Consider the following 15,098-nt stretch of genomic DNA (forward strand, 5'->3'; position numbering starts at 1 on the left):
AAGAAAGAAAGAAAGAAAGAAAGAAAGAAAGAAAGAAAGAAAGAAAGAAAGAAACAAGGAATAGACCACTAAAATACATTGGGAGTGCCTACACTTTATCTTCCAGATCATTACCCTCAGTCCACTTTACTCTGGGAGACCATACAAATGACTTTCTACTCTTCCAACACTTCCTTGAACTCTTCACAACTTCTTAGAGATTCCATCCATATCCCTGGAGGTAATCAAAGTCACTTGTGTTTTATGATTGTTAGGAAATAGATTGCCTGAAGGAGCATAGCTGTTGAATAAACAACTACCAATACTTCTTGGAAGTCATGAAGAGAGAAAGCCACCTGTCCTCATTCCAGGATACATTATGAATATTTCTGAGAAGGGATGAGCTTGAGAGGGAACTCTCCACAAAATTTTTCTTGGGAGTCTGGAATGGAGACTGAGTTTCTCACCTGTAACTGAGCTGTGGCCGCAAGCATCTTCTGCCTGGCCTGCAGTGCTGTGGATGAGGACATGGAAATAGGTACAGTTTGTCGCAGCCATCGGATATCTTCCCACATACAAGATAACTGCAAAACAGGTCATGGGGTCATTTTCTGCATTTTAATTTACTCCCTCCCTCATTTTATTCATTTATTTTGGCTAGTGTATGGTTCGAGTTTTGCATCAAGGTAATGAAAAGGAAATTGAAAGGACCCCAAATTCATGTCCATCCCCTTTACCCTCCCACCATGTGTTCTACAGAAATATTAATTTCTATCTAGTTGAAAAAGAATTTGAATACTGATAAGATAGTCAGATCCAATGGACAGAGAGCAATGACTTCATCTGGATCTTTGCTAGTCTCATGATCTTTTGATTTGAGTAGGAGGGGGAAGAGGAAAAAGTGCTAGATTTGGAGTGAGAGGAATTGATTTTGAATCCCAGTTCTACCATTCATTCTTGGTATAACTGGGGACTCAACACTGAACCTTTCTGGAACTCTCACTGGTAAAATAAGAAGAATGGACTAGATGCCTCTAGGGTCCTTTTCAGATCTTCCTCTAGGATTTCATTTTGCTTGTTTTGAAATTTTAAAATGTAGGCATTATTTGGTAGCTTTTTCTTGAAACATGAATATATATGGCTATATAAATACATATATATGAATACATACATATATATCCATATGCCCATAAATACATATATATGGGTGCACTCATATATATTCATATACATATACTGGTTGGAAACAGGGGCATGCTGGTAAAATATTTAACAACTGCTCTTTGGGAAAACTATATTCATGACATATTTTTAAGTTTAATTTGCATTTGTATCATCTTCTTGTCTCAATAACCATCAAGATGATAAATTAAGTCCTAATGGGTAGCAATGGGTATCTAGACTTCCCCTACTCAACTTTCTTCAAGGTCCAGTTTCTTTTACCAGAAAACTTTCTTGATTCCCTGAATGCTAGTGCTTTCATTCTATTGATTATTTCCAATTTATCCTTTATTTAACTTGTTTGTAAATAGTTGTTTGAATGTTAGGCAATGAGGTCTTTGGGAGCAGAAAGTATTTTTTTGCCTCTCTTTGTTATCTCCAGCACTTAGCACAGTGTCTGGAAAATAGAAGAAAACCAATTGACTGACTGGTTTTACTTGTGGAACTCAAGAACAATGATTGAGGACTTTTTTTGGGGGGGAGGTTGGGGTTGATTTACTGAAATTATTCCTCCTCCAAACACAAATATGCACAAACAATGTTGGGTGAAAATATGAAATAAAATCCCAATATACCTTCGTGAACCATAGAAAATCTTGCGTAATGGAACTGGAGTGAGAATCATCGATTTCAACAATTGGTATTTGATCTTCATTGGTGACTAACATATTATCTTTGTAATAAAATATAACAGCTATATAGAGTCCCCTAGAAAGAAAAAAAACAAAGTAAAACTTCATCTTTAGTCTTCTCTGCCTCCACTAACCCTGAATCTGGGAAAATATTTTCGCAAAGGCCAAATTCGATATAATTATATGTGCTCATGATTCCTGCTAGGTATTTCCAACACTCTAGGGAGAACTAGTGGACAAATTACCATCTTCTCCAAACACTGAGAAGAATGAGCTTACTACTTTTGGGGGTGAGAGGAGTCACAGAGGTAGAAAGTTTCATTTTGTTGCTCCCAAACCAGTGGATTCCTGGGAAGGCAAGATTACGGGTTATGGTAATTCCTAGAAGCAATACTTAGAATGTACCGTTTTAAGGTCTTCACAAACTTGTTTGAGGAATGGAATAGATGCTTCAGGCTCCTTGAGACAGACTGCTTGCGACCTGTGTTCTGTAATTTTGAACTTTCTGAAACACAAAAATAGAAATAAACAAAACCAAACCTGTAGCAGGATTTCAGTTTGGCAGAATAACAATAAGGATGGAAAATATTTTCACTCCATTATTCCTAGTGTCATTTGGGTATGGGGGAGGGTCGAAATTATTAGTTCCTCTTTCTCCACTCCTAGTAGATCCTTACACGGACCCTTTCATGTGGGCTATTTCAATCCTGAGTCCTAATTGGGTAATTCTATAATTCTAGTCTCTCCTCTTTCCCATCCATTCTCCATACAGCTGTCAAATTGTTATTCCTAAAGCACAGGTCTGATCATACCATTTACCTGCTGGGTTAATGCCAGTTACTGCTTATTGGGTAAAATCCAGTGTCTTTTTTTTGGCATTTACTTTTTAAAAAAATTAATTTATTTTCAAGTTACATATTTATTTCTGAGCTGCCTCCCTCCTTCCCCACCTCTCACCATTTCACATCCCCACACCCCCACCCCGACCCCACCCCCACACCCTTTATTCTTCCTTATGTTAAGACTTATTTTAATGATTTTTATTTGAAGTAGAAAATTTAAAAATAAGAGTTTAATAAAAATAAAATAATTAAATAAATTTTAAAATAAGTGTGTTGATACTTTTAAAAAATGGCAAGTTATTCTATTTCAAAGATTTCTCTTTTTATTAAAAAATACCAGTAAGAATGGTATTAGCTAAAGAAGATAACATGTACTTAAGCAACACATTCACATAGTTCTTATTGTAGTATGATCTTTCTGATGCCCATAGGCCTTTCTGCTGTCATTAAATTTCTTTTTCTTTTACTTTCTTTTATTTTCAATTACATGTAGAAACAATTTTTTATAATTGTTTTCTGCTCTTTTGTGATTCAGATTCTCTCCTTCTCTCCTTTCCCTCCTCTCCCTGAAGCAGTAAATGGTCTGTTATAGGTTATACCAGTGCTTTCATGCAATACATATTTCCACATTCCCTATGCCATGTCATTCCACTCTTAAGGTCTGTTCTGGTTGTGAGTTCTCTGATGTTGAACTAGATTACTTTTTTGGCTAACAGTGTTTCCACATTCAATATATACCTTGAAGGGAGGGACAATGTTGTTTTTGTCTTTGTATTTTCATCATCTAGGAAAGAGCTTGACACATAGTAGTTACAGAATAAATGTTTACTAAAGGAATAAATCCCTCTCCATAGAAACCACTTATGCCTCATGATGCCAGTAACTTAATTTGATCAATGAACAGCTTTAAAAAACAAAATTGGAGGAGAGTTGCATTCATAACCCTAAAGGAATCCATTAGAAAATTTTTGTGTTCCACTTTTTTAATCAATGATTTACTTGTTGGGGGTGGGTGGGTATGAAAAGAGAGATCTCCTCTAATATACTTATGCCTTGATTTTTCAATATTCATTTTTCAGTACTGGAAAAAGCCCTCCTTTGGTTATTCTCTGATTTCCATTTTAGTTTACTAAATATAAAAGTCATTAGTGATGGAGAACTAGCCTCAGAGTCTAGAAGGAGTGAGTTCAAGTCCCACCTATGATCTTTACTGCTTGTGTGATCCTGAGTGAATAACTTAAACCTCTCAGGGTCCTAGGCAACTTTATAAGATTATAAATTATAGAGAAGATGAAAACCTGCATTGGTAGGGGAGACTTCTTCATTAAAGAGTTCTCTGTACTAATGGAATATCTATCCATCTTCCATTGATAAATCTATCCCAGCACAATGCTAGGACTTGAAAATCTGTTGCTCCTACAGCTAAAGAAATTCAATACAGCAAATCTAAAAAACTGGCCTCTTCTTTTCACATATGAATAAGGTGCTCCAGAGACACTTAGAATAATAATACAATAATAACTAGCATTTATATAACTTTTAATACTAATACTAATAAAATAATAACTAGCATTGATACCCTTTAATAATTATTATTAGCTAGTATTTATATAATATTTAAGTAGTAATAATAACTAGCATTTATAGAACTTTCAATACTAATATTAATAAAATAATAACTAGAAAAAATATCATTTTAATAATAATTAATAATAGCTAGTATTTATATAATATTTTAAGTAGTAATAAATAATAACTAGCATTTATATCACTTTTAGGTTTGCAAAGTACTTTAAAACTATTATTTCATATCTTCACAACAACGCTTAGCAATATTACTATCCCCATTTTGGAGAGAATGAAACTGAGGCAGACAAAGGTTAAGTGATTTGCCAGGGGTCACACAGTTAGTAAATGTATGAGGCTGGATTTGAACTTGGGTCTTCTTAACTCCATGTCCAATTAAACTGAGAGGTATGTATGAACAAGAAAGTGTTTGGTTGCTTGTTGTTGCTTCGCTCTTGGTTTGAGGTCATCAGATACTTTAGGTGAGACTTCATGGAGCTAGTAGATGCTATCACCATGTCTGCCAAACACTGGCTCAAACGTTATAAGATTACCCAGCCATTAAGGTGTGTATGAGAGATGAGGGACAGACAAAACAATGTACTTCATGACACTGGATTTAGTTATTTGTGTTCATATATTTTCTGTTCCTGCTCCGAAGGCTTACTACCTTTTCCCTTACCTTCTGTCTTAGAATCCACACTAAATTTCAGTTCTAAGGTAGAAGGGTAGTAAGGAATTGGGAATGAAGGTTAGGTGACTTGCCCAGGGTCACACAGCTGAGAAGTGTCTGAAGCCAGATTTGAATCCAGAACCTCCTATATCTGGGTCTGGTTCTCTATCCATTGTACCACCTAGTTGCCCCAGGTCACAATTACTTTTCTTTTCTTTCTTTCTTTTTTTTTTTTAAACCCTTACTTTCTGTCTTGGAGTCAATACTGTGTATTGGCTCCAAGGCAGAAGAGTGGTAAGGGCTAGCCAATGGGGGTCAAGTGACTTGCCCAGGGTCATAAAGCTGGGAAGTGTCTGAGGCCAGATTTGAACCTAGGACCTCCCATCTCTAGGCCTGGCTCTCAATCCACTGAGCTACCCAGCTGCCCCCCACAATTACTTTTCAAGGTGACATGGTATAACTTGAATTTCAAATAAATTTTGCCTCTGACACAGAGTGACTGTGTATGAGCCTGGGTAAGTCAGATAACACCTGAGAGCTCAGAGGAAGTTCCCTAGGATGAGGAAATCACAGGTCTGGTCCCTTTTCCTTAATAACTCATGAAACTAGTTATGAAGCCACTGATGAAATCACGGATCTTTTCAAGTATTTAATTAAGCCTTCCCACAAATTGTCCCTTTGCGTCACTGTTAGAGACAGAGTACCGGGCTGTGATGACGGGTGAGTAACCCGGAGGAGCCGTATCTTATGTTTTGATAACGTAAAGTTTGGAACATGGAAGAGTGAGCCTAACAGTGAATATCCACGATAGGCTTTAACATTCTGCTGGCTAAGGATCCCACACAGCAGACTGAACTCCAAATGATGTCACAGCCTTCTCTTTGGACCTGACCGTGCTGCTTGGCGGAGAGCACTGCCACCAATTAGAAACGCAGCCAGATCTCAAGACAATCGCTTTTCACCAAAGATCCGCAAACGACGACTTCTGCATTAGAGCAAACTTGGCCGCACTCATCTTTGACAGCCCAAAGGATGGAGACACGGTTGTAATTTGTTCCTGTAGGATTGTGTCATGGAGATAATGAGTGACTCTGTGGATTGCAATTCCCTAGGTCTTCCAGGGGATTAAGCCTGTGAACAGAGGAATCCGACTTCCCTCAGCCCAGTGGCTCCTTCATGCCAGATGCTCATGATGTTAACCCTTTACTCAAAGTTTGGAAGCTCACCTGAGTTGTTCCTTCTCCATGCTCTGTGTGTGAGAGAGTGTGTGTGTGTGTGTGTGTGTGTGTGTGTGTGTGTTGGTACATTTTTATTATTCCTTCTGAATCAAGAACTCAGAAGACAGCTCAGACCTGTAGCCAGGGCACGCCTTACCTCTACCAAATTCTGATAATAATAACAGTCAGCATTTACACATAGGAGATAATCCTAGAAGGTAGGTGCTACTATTATCCCTACTTTATTGATGAGGAAACTGAGGCTCATAGCACTTAAACAAATTGCCCCGGGGAAACCTTCCTGACTTCAAGCAAAGTAACCTATGAATTGTAGAGATACTCAGTTAGATGGGCAATGAAAGGATGCAGTTAAATATGATGACATTTCTGGATTTCTGTCTTTTTTTTTAGGGTCCTCTGAGTCTGACATGCACAAATGGTAAGGAGAATAGAAAATCCTCATGAACAGGGAATATTGTTTATTTTGTCTTTGTATCTCTAGCAGCTAGCAAGTATCTTCTAATTAGAAATCAGCTCTTCCTGATCTTATATCCACAGCCCTATTCAATGTACCACCTAGTTTACTAGAACTGGTAGGGTGCTCAGAGGCTAACTAGTCCAATTTCCTCATTTTACAGATGAGCAAGGTTATGCAGGGACCTCAATCCCTACTAGTTAGGTATATGCTGTCTAGTTCCTGTGGGGAGAAAGATCAACAAGGGGAAAGTTGAGTGGGAATGGCAGATTAATTAGTTCATTCTTGATTCTCCACGGTTATGAGGTCACAGGGAGAAAAAGGTTCATCAAATTCCATATGCAGTGCTGATGTCATTACTTCACTAGTCCTCTCTCTTTTAGAGATCAAAGACTTCGTTAGAATTCTTCAAACTGATTACGAGTAATAAAGCTCAATCTGGATCTTTTTTTTTTTTTGCCTTTTTAGGATAAGCAACGAGCAGGGTAACAATTCTCAAGAATATCAGATCACTCCCCCTGTCTTGGCCTCAGTTTATTCCTTTGTAAAATGAACTAAAACTTCTCTCTCTCTCTCAGTCTTATGATTTTATGATTCTATAAAAGCAGGAGGCAGCAGCAGGAAAGAATTCTTATATATTAGAGATGTTTTAATATAGTGGAAGAAAATTTGATTAGTGAATATTAAATATAAAAATTAAGTCTTGACAGTAGTCACAAATCCATGGAAAAAATGTCATATTTCTCAAGTAATTAACAAAATGGGAATAATAATACTTGCATTACATACTTCAGAGAACTGTTCTGAGGAAGTGTTTTATAAACATTTTGTAAAAACTGTGATTATGGTTATTAGATCACTATGTTCCATTTATGTAGTATTTTATAGTAACAATGATTTGGCATACGTTTCTTCATCTGATCCTCACAGTGTGAAGTAAGCAGCATTTTACCTAGGACAGAGCCACTGGGGCTTTGCCCAGAGAACTGAGTTTAGAGGGCACCAAATTTTGAGAGTACTGAGGATACTTGTAGGCTCTTTGGTGCTTTTAAAACTGCAAAATTGAGCACCTTATTAGCAAGAATAGTTTGTTAAGAAGGGCAACTAGGCTGTTCAGTGGATAGAGAGCCAGACCTAGAGATGGGAAGACCTGGGTTCAAATGTGGCCTCAGACACTTCCTAGCTATGTGACCCTGGGTGAGTCACTTAACCCCCATTGCCTAGCCCTTACTACTCTTCTGCCTTGAAACCAATACGTGGTATTGATTCTAAGACAGAAAGCAATGGTTTAAAAAATAGTTTATTAAAATAGAAGCTACCATATTGTAGGTTGGGATGAGCTTTTCCCTTGCCTCAGTCTGCCTCTCTACAGGGTATTATCCTATAGGCCAGTGATGGTGAATCTTTTGGGGGGGTGCTGATGTGAGAAATGTCCTTGGGCACCTGTGGAGAGGGGGAGGGGATTAGCCCAGTTCTGAGTTCCTCTGGCTTTCTAGTAACAAACTCTGGAGAACTCTGTGCTGGGGCAATGACCTACGTGCCCACAAAAAGAGCTCTGAGTGTCCCCTCTGGCATGTATGCCATAGGTTCACCACCATGACTATTACTTGCCTAAGGCACAGAAACCCCTAATTATAGCCCTAGTGGTAAGGTAATGTAGAGTTTTTTAAATTCCCATTTTATAGAAGAGAAGACTGAGGATTAGCACTGTTAAGTGACTTGCCCAAAGTCCTTTGGCTATTAGTCGACAGAGAGAGAGCTTTTGGACAGAGAGAGAGCTTTTGGACTCCCACTCTGTTATTTTTTTCCACTGAACCACATTGTGGAAGGAGCCCTTGATAATTTATGGATTAGTTCATGAATCCTGTATACGTAGGTCATGAGATCCAGGATGATAAAGAGGGAAGGGACCTTCCAGGTCATAAAGTCTAACCACTCTCATTTTACGGATGAGGGAATTGGTGAAGAAAGAGAGATGAAATACACTCTCTCTAGTTATAAGCACCCCACATAACTGACAGTGGACCTGGATGCTCAGGGATGAACCCTCTGGTTACTGTTGACTCTCAGACCTCTTAGGAGTACATCAATGTTGCCCGAGACCCTGCTTATGGGAAGATAATCATTTGGGAGCAGGCAAAGCCTGTTTCCAGTTGGAGCTGGAATTTCAGAATGGGTTTATTGAAATAACTCTTTTGGGATGATGTAGATTTTTGCTAATCTTTGTTATGCCTTTTCTGCATTTGATCTAAATTCAGTGAACATTCTTTGGTTTCAGCCATGGATTTCAGAGCATGGCCCTGCTGCTGCCGAGCTCCCCACAGCTCAGAGTGCCATGGGTGACAGAGCATGGAAGATGAAAATGTTATGGCAGCTTGATTCTTCCAAATAAAGCTAAGTGCTTCTGCCACGAATCATTACCCATATTGGCAACCTGACCCGATCCCATCTGAGCAGCCCACCAAGAGAAGGACTTTACTGAGAACTTCTCTAGCTCGAAAGAGAACACTGGCTTTGGAGTTAGAAAACCAGAGTTCTAATTCAGTTTCTTTTAGTTAGCTTCAAGCAGTTAAGTGATGCAGATGGTAAAGGGATGAACTTAGAGTCAGGAAGACCTGAGTTCAAATCTAGTCTTACTTACTTACTTACACTTACTAGTTGTGTGAACCTAGGCAAGTCACAAAATCATTTTTAGCTTTACCTTGCTGATATGTAAAATGGATAATATAATATATAATAATATAATAGAGCCTCTTCTCATTGCTACTGTGAGAATAAAGTGAGAAAATATCTGAAACAGTACTTTATGAACCTTTTAAAATAATCCTTATCTTCTATCTTAGAATCAATATTAAGAGTCAGTTCCAAGGTATTAGGGTGATAAGGGGTATGCAATTGGGATTAAGTAACTTGCCCTGCGTCACTGAGCTAGGAAATGTCTGAGGGTGAATTTTGAACCCTGGATTTCCTGTCTCCAGGCTTGGCTCTCTATCCACTGAGTCACCTAGCTACCTTATACTTTATAAACCTTAAAACCCTTTAGAAATATTAGATATTATTAGCTATTATTGCTTGATATCTGTATGACCTTGAATAAGTCACAACCTCAGTGGGCTCAGATTTTTTTTTTTTTTACACAATGAAAAGCCTTGGACTCTCAGGAGTTCTTAAACCGGTTTTCTCCCCAGTCTCACTCAATTCTAGTGCCTTCTTTATGTTGATTTCCAATTTTTTCTATCTACAACTTGATCATATGTAGTCGTATGCATGTTGTCTCCCCCTTTAGACTGAGTTTCTTGAAATCAGGGACTGCTTTTCTTTGTATCCTCAGTGCCTGGTACATAGTAGGTGCTTCATAAATGTTTATTGACCAATAGATTTTTGTATGTGTCGTGGCTCATTATAGCATTAACAGTGGATCATTATACGGATGTCTCCTCGGAATAAGGTGGCTGTTGACATTCATAATTGAGGGAAATGCTCATTTTGGCTAAAGGTTAGTGAAAATAAAGTTGTAATTTCTCCACCTCCTGCAAGTCCACAGTCTGACTCCCTGCAATTTATCCGCAGATCCCTTGGGCATCCATAAACTCCAGGTTAAGAAGCCCGGGACCTTTCTGAGATCCCTCCGATCTCTCTTCCTACAAATTATGAATCCCAGGGCATAGGCTGGCTCTGTAGTTCAAAGATTCAAGCTATGCTTATCACCGGCGGGAGGCACATCTAGGGTCAATTTCGAAGTCAATATTGCTGTCCAGTTGGTCGAGAAGGCAGAAGAGCCGATCATTTGGGGGCTCTCCCAACGGAGACACCCGGGAGCTGCTTTCAGATGTGGCAAAGTTCACTCCCCTCACCCCAAGCTCGTTACTCCTGGGTACTTGTGTGTGTTTGTACCCCCAAAGCCGACGATTTCCTCAAGAGACACATTCAACAGGGAGGAAACTGAAAGCATTTTTTCTCCTTTTTTTTTTTTTTTTTTTTGGTTGTGCTTGTTTTAAAATTGTTCCGATGGAGAAAGAGGAGAGACGGAGAAAAGAAAGGAGGGGGTGACGGAGGAAAGGGGGCAGGGGGAGGCTCATCTTAAGGGTTAAAGCAAGATAGTGCTGTAAAGTGATTCCAGATGTCCCAATATTAATATCTTTCTTTCCCTGATGAATGAGAAGGTATGACCCAGTTAGAAAACTGCTAAAATTACAGGCGCCACTGAGACCTCAGCTGATGCCCTACCACACAGATTTTTATCCTTACCCCGGCAACTGTAACGCTGATGAGCAGCCCCGATCTGCTGTAGCAGACGCTCCAAAGCTTCATTCTGTCCCTTATGTCTGGGCTCTCTGCCGTCATAGTCTTTCCAGTCTATTGAACAAAAGAAACAAACAGAATGAAACATAAAGGAGGAGAGGGAGTGCTCTCTTCACTCCGTGCTGGAAGAAGTGCCTGTGCTTTCTACTTGGGGGAGACGATTGGTACAGCACCCAGGATACCTCTGCAGAGCGAGGAAGCGATGCCAATGGCCCCAAGGGCTGCCATCAAGCAGTGCCCAGCCCCGTCCTACCTCTCCTCAGGGGGCAAGACAGTTCTGCCAGTTGGTCTAGGTTATGTACGATCATCTTAGGACAGGACAAAATAAGAAAGTAAAGCCAAAGGATAGCAAGGAGTTAGGCAGTCCCGGTGGCCCCTCCGACTCCCTAGCTTCTTCCCCCAGAACCCAAAGCCCTAACCCCATCACAAAGGGAAGAAAGCAAAGGGCGGGAATGGCACAGACGAGCTGAAATTCTTGCTCCCAATGCTTTTATTGTAGCTTTCACACTTTTGGCCAAATTGAAGTTTCTTTCCAAGGAAAGAGTGCACGTCAGATGCCAAGAAATAGAAATCTACATTTTGCTCTAATGAATGTCTGCTTTCGTTGGCTGGCACAGGAATCCTGTAGAGATTCTGAGCCACCAACCGCCCTGTCTGTTCAGGCTCTAAACATACAGTATTAACTTACATGGTAAATTCAAATTGCAGTACCCATCTGAGCAACGCCACTCTCCCAACCCCCCACCTCTGCTCACTCCCTGAGATTTCATTCTGTTGGCTTTGATGGAGATCAAAAGTAATAACCCTTACAGTAGGACTGGCATCAGTATTTTAATTGCGCTGTCTGTGGCTTCTGATTTTTCAGCAGGTCAGGAGCTTTCATTAATCCCCCTTTCTCCTTGATGACATTCCCTTCCTATCCCTCTCCTTAAAAAAAAAAAGGCTCTGAATTTATATTTCAGATGCAACAACTTTAAGATGCTTTCTAAAAATGCAGTGTAAATTCTAGATGCAATTTAATGTAGGCATTTAATACCCCTGTCACCAGGCAGACACCCACTTAGCTGGGAACTCTCCATCCCTATGGGCTTTAACAGATGTCCCAGGAGGTTATATTACACAAATATTCCCATTACTAACCGATATTGCACCCCAATCTAGGCCTGCTTAACCCATGAAAATTCAGTGATTCAGCAATCACTCTCAGTGCCGATTCCCTATAGAAATCATAGATTTATAGATTTGGAGTTACAAGGGATCTTAGAGGCTATTTAGTCCAGTCCCTTAAGTTTTGTTGATGAGGAGTTAAGGCCTTCTGAACCATGAAGAGACTTGCCTAAGGCCACATAGGTAATAACAGAGCGAAGACTTTAATCCAGATCCTTTGAGTCCCATCACAGACACTCAGGACAAAGGAATTTCAGAATCTGAAGGAATGGAACATCGAGAAGGGACATTGGGCAATGAGCCAGTATACTTGAGTTCTAGTCTTGGCTAGTGATTAATTAGGTATATGACTTTGGGCAAGGTACTTTTTCCCTTTGGACCCCAGTGTTCTTGGCAGTTAAATGAGGAGGTTGAAAAAGAGCAGGGGTTCTTAACTTCCTTTGTGTCGTGGATCCCTCGGGTACTCTGAAGAAGCCTATGGAGCCCTTTTCAGAAGGACAATGTTCATTGCATTAAAAAACCACACAGGATTAGAAAGGAAACCAATTATGTTGAAGTACAATTATCAAATATTTTTCAAAACTTCATGGACTCCAGATTAGGAACACCTTCTCTAAATGATCTTTAAACCTTTTGTAGCTCTAGATCTCTAATTCTTTTGTGATCTTGGAGAAAGTCTAGTCTAACCAACATGTATGTGGCTTACATACATACATGTGCAAACAAATGCTTATGTACTTTATAGATGAGAAAACTGAAGTCCAGAGAAATGGAGTGACTTAAACTAGGCCATAGAGAGAATTAGAAGTAGTGACAGGAATAGAACTCACGTTTCCCGACCTCTCATTTCCATGCTATTTCCATTATCCAATTCTAGATTTTTTAAATTTGTTGGCTAGAAGTTGGGTTAAAACTTGATGTGGTATGGCTTAGGTGTGGCCTATCCTAGTTAGAGGAATGGATCAGATGCTCTTTCAAACTTTCTCTTCCTTTCCAAGATACTAGTCTACATTAATTGTTCATTGGAAAGGAGAATGGGGAGAGATCAAGATTTTAGGGATCTGATTTTAAGATTTTGAGCAATATTTCCTTATTGTTCTTCCATCCACCTTGAAAAAAACCTTAGTTTTTGACAGAACTTGGCAAATAATGACCCATAAATGCTTTTCATTCATTTGTTCAGTGACCTTTGACATATGCACAAAGAGAGAAAAATTGCCATTCCTTGTTAATTCTCAAGGGGATGATTTTTCTCCAAAGTCCATTCCATGTTTTTTTTTTTTTTAAATGATAAACCAAATGAAGATAGGCAGCCAATATTGCTTTCTCTGGTCAGACTCCCAGGAGGCTAAATGATCTTATCACCATATAAAGGCCAAAAAGTTCTATTGTGAAAACCAATGTTCCCCTCAAAGTGTGGAGAGATATGGTGCAGCCAGCCCCCTGTGGCAGGGAGCATGGATACGTCAGGAGCCAGCTTCCTCTCATGACTTTTATGATACATTTATAAAAAAAAAAAAAAAAGCAAATGTAAAAATAGGAGCCCCAAATGAGTGTTCTATACTATGCCAAGAGTTTTGGAAAGAATGAGTTTTCTCAGAGATGTTTGGAAGTCTTTGACTCTTGCATAAAACAGGAGACTTCAGGGATGAGGGAGAAAATTGGAAATATATTACAGAAATCCGTAAACCTGACAAGGAACCGACTCGGTGTGGGAGGAAAAGCCCATATTGTTCTGCATAATACAGTTCACTGTTCTTGTAATGAGATACTTAGGTTCTAACACAATGCAAAGCTTACATTTGCCTGTGATATTAGGTCTTTCCTGATCATAACTCAGACAAGTCTGTCTGGGTCCTTTTCTCATATTATGGAGGGTACCATATAACATAAGTCTATAAAAACACATTAAGACCTTTTTAAAAAAACAACTAAACACTTTAATAGTGAGCTGGAACATATTACAGAATTTCCAATTACTCTGTCATGTTAGAATACATGATCCCATAATAAATATCCAAATACAGAAAAATCCGATCCTCACAATCTCATGCTCTGTTTCTAAATAGAACCAGAATTTTTTTTTATTGGATCTTCAGTGATTGGGGATATTCAAAATAATTAAACTTAAACGATGACATTTCAGCCTTGCCCTTTGGCTAGAAGGACAAAGTTCACTCTCTAGCTTTACTCCTTGGCAGTTCTACAGGGATAGCAGCCTCCACCCTGTGGAGGGAGACCCCGCTCTAATGGGATCACTGGGAAGAATGTGTCTGAAAGGAAGATACTTCTCAACTTCAAAACATGGAACTTTCAGAAAACTAAATATTTGATGGGAATGAAAAAGCAATCATAGCAATGTGATATATGCTACTTCCCATGCAAACTGAGGGCATATTTATCAGTATTTTTTGTCTATCTCTTATTATTCCCCAAATAATAGGATCATTGAAGAGATTTTGCACTAGGCATCTTAGAACCCATCACATTCAAACCCTTCACTTAACAGATAAGAAAACTGAGGCCAGAAAAGTTAAGTCATTTGCCCAAGTGGTAGAACAAAATGTAATATATATGTATATTTGGCAAATATAAAATGTTTTGTAATATATAATTGAACTGATCAATTTCATTGACCAATAAACCCAGTACATATGAGCTTGCATAGAATGTCTGTGCCTTCTCTAAAGTCTTTGTGGAGACTGCATCAGCCATTTGCTCTGACTGGTCACATAAGGACTGGGCTTAGTGCCCAGTCCCCTATTACACATGAGTTTGACAAACATCAACAAACATGAACATATCCATATACAGAGGGAAAAAAAGAAAAAAAAAAGATGACTGTATATGAAACCATGAATCTCTATTACAAACAGCTTGCTTTTGAAAGTATGTTATAAATCTAACACTTTGATGCCTACACAGCTCTTTATGTCTATGTCCCCTTCCAAACTTCCTTTTGCTCTCTTGTGTATATTTTTAAATGTTTCATTGATTCTTACTTCTTTCTGTTCTTCCTTTTTT

General features: G+C 39.0%; 1 protein-coding gene across 1 annotated transcript in view; it reads right to left on the reverse strand.

Moving 5' to 3' along the window:
• ANKFN1 (ankyrin repeat and fibronectin type III domain containing 1) overlaps window positions 1–15,098 on the reverse strand; it is a 177,470-nt gene that overhangs the window by 39,360 nt on the left and 123,012 nt on the right. The window contains exons 8-11 of the mRNA XM_044675075.1: window positions 10,854–10,961; window positions 2,238–2,337; window positions 1,776–1,908; window positions 447–563 (exon numbers count right to left, since the gene is read on the reverse strand). Coding sequence (XP_044531010.1) covers window positions 447–563; window positions 1,776–1,908; window positions 2,238–2,337; window positions 10,854–10,961 — 458 coding nt within the window. The remainder of the gene's footprint in view (window positions 1–446; window positions 564–1,775; window positions 1,909–2,237; window positions 2,338–10,853; window positions 10,962–15,098) is intronic.

Source organism: Gracilinanus agilis, chromosome 4 (genome assembly GCF_016433145.1).
Source record: "Gracilinanus agilis isolate LMUSP501 chromosome 4, AgileGrace, whole genome shotgun sequence".
NCBI lineage: Eukaryota > Metazoa > Chordata > Mammalia > Didelphimorphia > Didelphidae > Gracilinanus > Gracilinanus agilis.